At 40.6% G+C, this 9,387-nt stretch overlaps 2 protein-coding genes across 2 annotated transcripts; one reads left to right on the top strand and one right to left on the bottom strand.

The window, feature by feature from the left end:
• Positions 1-1,432, top strand: LOC106093944 (carboxypeptidase B1). The gene is made up of 3 exons (XM_013261106.2): positions 1-89; positions 172-1,062; positions 1,126-1,432. The coding sequence occupies exons 1-3, from the start codon at positions 1-3 to the stop codon at positions 1,430-1,432; spliced, it is 1,287 nt and encodes a 428-aa protein (XP_013116560.2).
• A 155-nt stretch (positions 1,433-1,587) lies between these two features.
• LOC106093945 (carboxypeptidase B1) lies at positions 1,588-9,144 on the bottom strand. The gene is made up of 3 exons (XM_059368585.1): positions 8,318-9,144; positions 4,581-4,914; positions 1,588-1,641 (listed from the first exon to the last, which is right to left on the bottom strand). The coding sequence occupies exons 1-3, from the start codon at positions 9,100-9,102 to the stop codon at positions 1,588-1,590; spliced, it is 1,173 nt and encodes a 390-aa protein (XP_059224568.1). The 5' UTR covers positions 9,103-9,144.
• Positions 9,145-9,387: the final 243 nt, after the last annotated feature.

Genomic DNA, 9,387 nt, shown 5'->3' with positions numbered 1-9,387 from the left:
ATGTGGTGGCAGAAAAAAGTCCTGAAAGTTGTTTTGGTGGTGCTGTGGATGGTGACAACAGTTGCGCATAGTTTTGAGCTATACAAGGAGTAAGAGGAAAGGATATAAGTTTAAATTTACAAAAGTAATGTCTCTTCTTTCCCATCGTTAATATAAAAAAACATCCAATAGCTACAAAGTCTATGATATTTTCGCTGAAGATGAGCAACAACTGCGTAGCCTGTACCAACTGCACAAGGATAATAGGGCTTATGATTTCCTCAACTTGGCCAGAACAACTAAACAAATATCCAAAGTCCTGGTGGCACCTCAACAAGATGCTAAGTTGAGAAACTTATTAGATAAAAATTCCCTTAATTTCTCCTTAATTATGGAAGATGTCTCGGAAATTATCCTTAGAGAGCGTCTAGAAAATGCCCGCGATACTCCCCCCCAATATCCTTTGAACGTATTCGAACGCTATTATCGTCATGATGAAATCAACGAACATATGGAGGTACTGGCCAAACTCTATCCCCATCGAGTGTTTGTTAAGACCTTTGGACGTTCGTATGAGAAGCGACCCCTGAAGGTGATCACCATAACAAATGGCGATGTGAGCAGGGACAAGAAGGTTGTCTTTATCGATGCTGGCATGCATGCCCGCGAATGGATCACCCCTGCCATGGCCTTGCATATTATGAACGAATTGACACTGAATTTCACAAACCATAAGGAGCTGTTGAACGATTTTGATTGGGTCATTATGCCAGTGGTCAATGCCGATGGCTATGAGTATTCGCATGAGGAAAAGCGTTATTGGCGTAAAACACGAAGTCCCAGTGATTTGGAACAGGACTGCTATGGCACTGATCCCAATCGCAACTTCGATCATTATTGGGGCTGGGAAGAGGGTTCATCGCCGGATCCTTGTGATGAGACCTATCATGGAGAGAAAGCCTTCTCAGAGCCCGAAACTCAAGTGGTACGTGACATTATGCATTCGTATGGTGCAAAATTGAAATGGTATTTGACGTTGCACTCCTATGGAAATTTGATACTACTGCCCTGGGGTCATACACCGTGAGTGAAAAATGAAATTTTTTAAAAGCTGTTGTTTATTGGGGGAATAAATCTTAATTTTAGTGAATTGCCAGAGAACTATTTCGCAATGATGGATGTGGCTGATGCTGGCGCCATGGCCATTGTCCTATCCACCGGCGGGGTTTATTCCTATGGCAATACCTACCAATTGATTTACCCCACCTCTGGGGATTCTGCCGATTATGCGGTGTCTGCTTTGAATGTTCCAATTTCCTTGTGCATTGAAATGCCGGCTGGAGGTTTTCTAGGATTTGACCCACCCGTTAGGCAGATTGAAGATATTGTTCTCGAGACCTGGATTGGAATTCGAGCCATGGCTGAAGTGGTTGTTCAAAAAAAATTAAAGTAATTTTGACTTTCCAAATAAAAATAAGGAATGTCTAATTCGTTTCGATCAAAACAAAAGGAAATTCGTTTATGTATGAGTAGCAGATTGTTGTGACCGAGGAAACCCAAGGGCTTGTCGTAGAAAAGTTTTATCTGCATGAAAACGGAACAACTGTCTTAACCATTGTTGAGGGGATAACCGCTGCTGAAACAGTATTTCTTATGTTCTCGCTAGGATGCAAAACCAGACATTCAACATTTTAGGCAGATATATTAACCTATACGCCAAGGGGGCATCCAAAGTTCAGTAGGATGGATTGGTACATGTGTCGTGCCTTCCCCGGGGTACATATGGGACGTTGCACAGTGTTGCCAAATCGGAAAAATCTAAAAAATAATTATGGAACTTTTGAACGAATAGGGACATGGACATGGAGGCCATCGTAGCGCAGAGGTTTACATGTCCGCCTATGACGCTGAACGCCTGCGTTCGAATCCTGGCAGTAACATCAGAAAATTCTGCAGCGGTGATCATCCCCTTCAAATGCTGGCGACATTTGTGAGGTACTTTGCCATGTAAAAACTTCTCACCAAAGAGGTGCACCCCATTTGGACTCGGCTATAAAAAGGAGGCCAACTATCATTGAGCTTAAAATTGAATCGGACAGCACTCTCATTGATTTGTGAGAAGTTTGCCCCAGTTCCTTAATGGAATGTTCATGGGCAAATTTGCATTTGCAGAGACATGGACACGTAGCTTAACATAGTCAATGTTGAAGTGTTTTCCAATAAGAATGCAGAATTTGGAGACCCCAGTGGGTCCATAGACTGATCCAAGGGCTTAAAAATTAGTCACCTCTAGCATGTTTGATATTGAATTGCTTGCCAAGCAGTCATTTACTCAAGGTATCATTAGTATTTCTAAAATCAAAAGACTATTTGTGAAACGATTGAAAATTGTTTACATCGTTTGAAAGGTTACCAAGTTCTTTTCTTTTTATATCCACCGCCATAGGATGGGGGTATACTTATCTAGTCATTCCGTTTGTAACACCTCGAAATATTAGTCTAAGACCCCATAAAGTATATATATTCTTGAACATCTCGACGTTCCCTGTGTCCGTCCGTCCGCCTGCCGAAATCACGATAGCGGTCGAAAGCGTAAAGCTAGCCGCTTGAAATTTTGCACAGATATTTAATATTGATGTAGGCCGTTGAGGATTTCAAGTGGGTCATATCGGTTCAAATTTTGGATAGAGCTCCCATATAATTCGATTTCCCGATTTGACTTCTTTAGCCCCTGGAAGCTGCAATTTTTGTCCGATTTGGCTGAATTTTTGCAGATAGTGTTCTGTTATTACTTGCAATAACTGCGCCTAGTAGGGTCCAAATCGGTCTGTAACCTGATATAGCTCCCATATAAACCGATCTCCCGATTTGACTTCTTGAGGTCTTACAAACCGCAATTTTTGTCCGATTTGTCTGAAATTTTGCACATGCTGTCTTGTTATGACTTCCAACAACTGTGTTAAGTGTGGTCTCAATCGATCTATAGCCTGGTATCGCTCCCGGTGTTCTGTTATGTCTTTCAACAACTGTTTCAAGTATGGTCCAAATCGGTCTATAACCTGATATATCTCCCATATATACCGATCTCCCGATTTGACTTCTTGAGCCCCTGGAAGCCTCAATTTTCATCCGATTTGGCTGAAATTTTGCACAAAGTGTTCTGTTACGACTTCCAATAACTGTGCCAAGTACGGTCTAAATCGGTGTATAACCTGATATAGCTCCCATATAAATCGATCTTCCGATTTGACTTCTTGAGACCTTACAAGCCGCAATTTTTGTCCGATTTGTCTGAAATTTTGCGTGTAGTGTTCTGTTACGACTTTCAACAACTGTGCCAAGTACGGTTCAAATCGGTCTATAACCTGATATAGCTCCCATATAAATCGATCTTCCGATTTGACTTCTTGAGCCCCTGGCATCCTCAATTTTCATCCGATTTGGCTGAAATGTTGTGCATGTGCATTTTATTATGACTCCTAAAAACTGTGGCAAATACCGTCCAATTTAGTCTATAACCTGATATAGTTCGGTTCCTAGAAACTTTAATTTTTGCTGGTTTCACAGAAGTTTAATGTGTAGAAAAAAATTATGCCCCTCAAATAATTTATTTTACATAAATTTTTAGCAGAATCCATGGCGAAGGGTTCCTAAGATTCGGCCCGGCCGAACGTAACAAGTTTTTACTTGCTTACTGTTCTCTTAGTAAAAAATGGCGGCTTTGATGGTTTTTGAGCCACCCATATGGAGGTAGCAAGTCAATCTTCTAATGCTTCTCCACACAGGTTTCATGTTTATCGGTACTAGGGTTTCTTTGGAGGGACCACACTTCAAACTGCAACAGCTTGGCAACTAATCGGCAATTGTCGATTTCTGCGAACCAGTTAAGTATCATCGAATGTAGCTGGGCGTGAAAATTTTATCATCATTGGACTTTATCTCTAAAAAAGGAAGCTCTTTGTGATCTCACAAAGTTGCAGCTGGAGATCGCATTACCGAAAAGAGGGTCTATATATACAAAACCAAGAGGGGACAACACAAATTCCAAAACTTTCCTTAAAATCGAATGAAAAATGTGTTTTTTTGTCTCTCAACTTAAGCTGCGGGTTCGGAGTTTGTATATGGGTTGAAAGTAACAGATAGGCAGAACGACGGAACGTTTCTAAATTATCTTTAAATATTTTCACGATACAAAATGAGTCCTCGTACTATATGTTTTAAGGGTCGAAGATGGGTCTTTAGATATGCTACAAACTGAAAGGCAAAACTCTATGTAAGAGTATCTCTATACTATTGGGTTGCCCAAAAAGTAATTGCGGATTTTTCATATAGTCGGCGTTGACAAATTTTTTCACAGCTTGTGACTCTGTAATTGCATTCTTTCTTCTGTCAGTTATCAGCTGTGACTTTTAGCTTGATTTAGAAAAAAAGTGTAAAAAAAGTATATATGATTAAAGTTCATTCCAAGTTTTATTAAAAATGCATTTACTTTCTTTTAAAAAATCCTCAATTACTTTTTGGGCAACACAATATAAACGTTGTAGAAGTATTTGTTTATATCACATCGTTATATAAGCAACTATTATCACTATCCAATATACTATTATATCCTTGCTGAAGACACTAGCCCTATTTCGCAATGGATAGTCTACAATTTCTCTAGCCATGGCACGTATGCCAAGCCAACTTTCCGCAACAATTGGCAATATTTCTTTTGGGGCTGGATCAAACCCATTACCTCCCGATGGTAATTCCATGCATAATGCAACCGGAATATTTGCTGCACCATAAGCAAAATCATCACTGGCACCAGAGGCGGCATAAAGAGCTTTAGCACTACTACCCACAGTGTAGGAAGTGCCAGATGATCGCTTTATGGCATTGGCGCCACTTCGAGCCACTGCATCATGATAACGCCAGTTGGAAGGTAAAGAGCTGAAAGTAAAAATAAATTTATTTGAACAAATAAAAAGTAACCAAGAAAAATAATTAATCTTATAAAAATGTTATAAAAGAACAGATAACAAGTAAAAAGGCGTCAAATTTGGCCGGGCCGAACTTTGCATCAAATTTCAGTGAAATCGCATTAGAAATGTGGCTTTTATGGCGCCAAGACTTTAAAACTAGAGTTCGGTCTATATGGCAGCTATTTCCAAATCTGAACCGATCTGGGCCAAATTGAAGAGGGATGTCGAAGAGTACACAATTTCAGCCAAATCGGATAAGAGTTGCGCTCTCTAGAGGCTCAAGAAGTCAAGATCGGTTTATATGGCAGCTATATCGAAACATGGACCGATATGGCTATTAACAATTCCAACCGACCTATGTTCATGGGAAATTTAGGAACCGCTTCAGAACGTTAACATCCGCTAATTCGGCCTAGTCCTCATAAAAATGAGAACCGAATGTGAAACTCCTCCTGCCTGCCAGTGCGGAACACATACACAGCAGAATTGTATAGTCTCATCTTCCTTGACGTCCTCACAGCTAGTGCGGAAGTCACTACTTGCAACCTTTAACCTACCAGAGCATGTTTTCTATTAGACAGCCACCTGTCATGACAGAAACAATGACTAAGATCTATGTACTACCCAAAGATAGCAAAACGGTAGACCTTTTCAATGGGGGGGGGGCATATAATTTTGAAGTGTTCACAATGCGTACATTGTGGCCATCTATCATTTGTTACCCTTCGTACACGATCCTGAAGACTTAGCTTATAGTCGCTAGCTTATATGAACTTTCACATTCACTATACAGACATAGAATAAAGAACCAGATGTGAAACTCCTTTTGCCTGCCAATGCGGGACACACACACAGCTCACTATCCGCTCAATTTCGGCGAAATCGGACAACAAATCCGCCTTTTATGGGGCCAAGACTTTTAATCGAGATTTCGGTCTATATGACAACTATATCCAAATCTGGGCCGATTTGGGCCAAGTTGATGAAAAATGTCGAAGAGCTCAACACAATTCACTGTCCCCAAATTTCGGCGAAATCGGACAATAAATGTGCCTTTTATGGCCCCAAAACCTTAAATCCAGAGATGGGTCTATATGGCAGCTATATCCAAATCTGGACCGATCTGAGCCAAATTGAAGAAGAATATCAAGGGTCCTAACGAAACTCACTGTCCCAAACTTTGGCAAAATCGGACAATAAATGCGCCTTTTATGGGCGCAAGACCTTAAATCCAGAGATGGATCGATGTGGCAGCTATTTCCAAATCTGGACCGATCTGAGCCAAATTGAAGAAAAATATCAAGGGTCCTAACGAAACTCACTGTCCCAAACTTTAGCAAAATCGGGCAATAAATGCGCCTTATATGGGCGCAAGACCTTAAATCCAGAGATGGATCCATATGGCAGCTATATCCAAATCTGGACCGATCTGAGTCAAATTGAAGAAGAATATCAAGGGTCCTAACGAAACTCACTGTGCCAAACTTTGGCAAAATCGGACAATAAATGCGCCTTATATGGGCGCAAGACCTTAAATCCAGAGTTCGGCCTATATGGCAGCTATATCCAAAGCTGGACCGATGTGGGCCAAATTGAAAAAAAATGTCGAAGGGTCCAAACAAAACTCACTGTCCCAAACTTTGGCAAAATCGGACAATAAATGTGCCTTTTATGGCCCCAAAACTTTAAATCCAGAGATGGATCCATATGGCAGCTATATTCAAATCTGGACCGATCTGAGCCAAATTGAAGAAGACTATCAAGGGTCCTAACGAAACTCACTGTCCCAAACTTTGGCAAAATCGGACTATAAATGCGCCTTATATGGGCGCAAGACCTTAAATCCAGAGATGGATCCATATGGCAGCTATATCCAAATCTGGACCGATCTGAGCCACATTGAAGAAGAATATCAAGGGTCCTAACGAAACTCACTGTCCCAAAGACTTTAAAGAGAGTCCGGCTGTTCGGCATGATGGAAATCAGTCCATAACCTCATATAGCTTTCATATAAACCGATCTGGGTTCCACGTTTTGATATAGCATCCATATAAACCGATCTTGGATCTTCACTTCTTGAGCCATTCGAGGGCGCAGTTCCTATCAGATTTGGCTGAAATTTGGCACAACGTGTCTTGTTATAACTTTCAACAACTGTGCCAAGTATGGCACAAATCGGTTCATAACCTGATATAGCTGTCATATAAACCGATCTGGGATATTGACTTCTTGATCCTCTAGAGGGCGTAATTATTATCCAATTTGGCTGAAATTTTGTCCAACGACTTCTTCTTCCATAACCTTCAACATACGTGCCAAACATGTTCTGAATCCGTGTATAGCCTGATACAGCTCCTATATAAACCGATCTCTCTATTTAACTTTTTAAGCCTCTAGAGGGCGCTTGCAATTTTGCACAAATACTTGTTATTATTGTAGGTCGGTTGGAATTGTTGGAATAAACCGATCTTGGGTCTTGACTCTTTGAGCCCTTAGAACCCGAAATTTTTTCCGATTTGGCTGATATTTTGCACGTGGTGTTCTGGTATTACCTCCAACAACTGCGCCAACTATGGTTCAAATCGGTTCATTATCTGTTATAGCTGCCATATAACCGATCTCCCAATTAGACTTTTTGAGCTTCTATGGGGCTCAATTCTTATCCGATTTGGCTGAAATTTTGCACATATCGTTGAGGAATAATTTGTAACAATTGTGCCAAGTATAGTCTAAATCAGTCCATAACCTGATATAGCTGCCATATAAACCCATCTTGGGTCTTGATTTCTTGAGCCTCTAAAGGCCGCAATTACCATCCGATTTGGTTGAAATTTTGCGCATGGTGTTTTGGTATGACTTCCAATAACAGTGCTAAGTATGGTTCAAATCGGTTGATAACCTGATATAGCTGCCACATAAACCAATCTCCCGATAAGACTTCTTGAGCTTTTAGAGGGCGCAATTCTTATCCAATTTGGATGACATTTTTTCAGACGTCGTTTTGCTATGACTTCCAACGATTTAGACTACGAATGGTCTCAATCGGTTGATAATCTGATATAGCTGCCATATAAACCAATCTACCAATTTGACACTCTGAGCCACTGGAGAGCGCATTTTTTTACTCGATTTGCCTGAAATTTTGGAGTTAGTATTTTTTTATGTCTTTTAACAGCCGTGACAAGTACGGTCCATATCGGTCAATATATATATGCCCATATATATATTGAAGAAGTCATTCAAAAAGCTTGACAAATGCTATCCATGGTGGAGGGTATATAACATTCGGCTCGTTGGAGCTTAGCACGCATTTACTTGTTGTGGTTATTTCCACCATGCTATGGTGGAGCTTCTACTAATTCCAAACTTACCTCTCATAGCCCCATGGATAAAGCAAATAATTGCCATATGCATGCAAAGTTAAATACATTTGACAGGTGCTGTTAATGTGGAAGAGCAAATCTCGCATTGCTATGGCCTCTGGTTCCGAAAAGGCTTTTGGCCCATGATAGTCTATGTCACAGGGATTATCCGAACTTCCCACTTGTGACCAATGGAAATCAAAATTTCTATTTAAATCAACACCCACACATGATGTTGTTCCCCCATTGCGCTGTCGGCTCTTGCGCCAAAATCTCTCCCTTGTATGGGAATATTCATAGCCATCAGGATTCACTACAGGCCAAATAAGCCAATCGAACATATCCAACTCATATCTGTGAGATGAGGAATTTTCCACCAATTGATGCAGAATATACAAGGCAGTGGCATGTGATATCCATTCGCGAGCATGCATACCGGCATCTATGAAAATTAAAGGTTTCTTGGACAATGCTCCATTAACATTCTCCCCCGATATGTGTATGGCCCTTAGGGCTCGACCCTCGTACGACTTGCCCAAGTTCACAATGTTCACCTGGTGTGCGTACTCTCTTGCCAAATATTCCATATAACTGTTGATAGCGTCGAGGCGTTGATAACTTTCAAAATCAATGACGTTTTCATGGGGCGAACGAGTCAAACGCTGTACTGCATGTTCTCTGCGAATGCTTTCTGCAACATTTTCGTTGACAACTTTAAATGGCATATTCTCGACTCGAAGATATTCGAAGAACTCCAAGTCTTGTTGTGGTGCCATAAGAATTCTTAGGCTCATTGGATCATGGGACCCTTTGCCTATAACTTCAATCTCTGGGGCAAAATGATTTCTAATTTGTTTGTATTTCTCTGGAGAGTCAATGGAAACATCGATAATTTTATAGCTTAAAAAAACAAAAAGATATAAAACTTAAGGCGTGTGCATTTATTTGTTGTCATTGTCATTGGCGTTTCTTACCCCTCATAGTGACGATAGTATTCAGGTGTTTTATGTGGGCTTACCGGTTTTGATTTCAATGACGTCATCAAAATAATTGGGAATAACACATTAAGAACTCGCATT

The sequence above is a fragment of the Stomoxys calcitrans genome, chromosome 1 (genome assembly GCF_963082655.1).
Source record: "Stomoxys calcitrans chromosome 1, idStoCalc2.1, whole genome shotgun sequence".
Taxonomy (NCBI): domain Eukaryota; kingdom Metazoa; phylum Arthropoda; class Insecta; order Diptera; family Muscidae; genus Stomoxys; species Stomoxys calcitrans.
The sequence above is the reverse complement of the archived record's forward strand: the minus strand, read 5'-3'. Positions and strand labels throughout refer to the sequence as shown.

Bases quoted from the DNA above. Each gene is read 5' to 3' on its own strand.
- LOC106093944 (XM_013261106.2), top strand. From the start codon at position 1: ATGTGGTGGCAGAAAAAAGTCCTGAAAGTTGTTTTGGTGGTGCTGTGG. The intron at 90-171 runs GTAAGAGGAAAG...AACATCCAATAG, and splicing joins AGTTTTGAGCTATACAAGGA to CTACAAAGTCTATGATATTT. The intron at 1,063-1,125 runs GTGAGTGAAAAA...TCTTAATTTTAG, and splicing joins CTGCCCTGGGGTCATACACC to TGAATTGCCAGAGAACTATT.
- LOC106093945 (XM_059368585.1), bottom strand. From the start codon at position 9,102: ATGAGCCTAAGAATTCTTATGGCACCACAACAAGACTTGGAGTTCTTC. The intron at 4,915-8,317 runs GTAAGTTTGGAA...TTTTACTTTCAG, and splicing joins TATCCATGGGGCTATGAGAG to CTCTTTACCTTCCAACTGGC. The intron at 1,642-4,580 runs GTATATTGGATA...TTTGCATCCTAG, and splicing joins TCTTCAGCAAGGATATAATA to CGAGAACATAAGAAATACTG.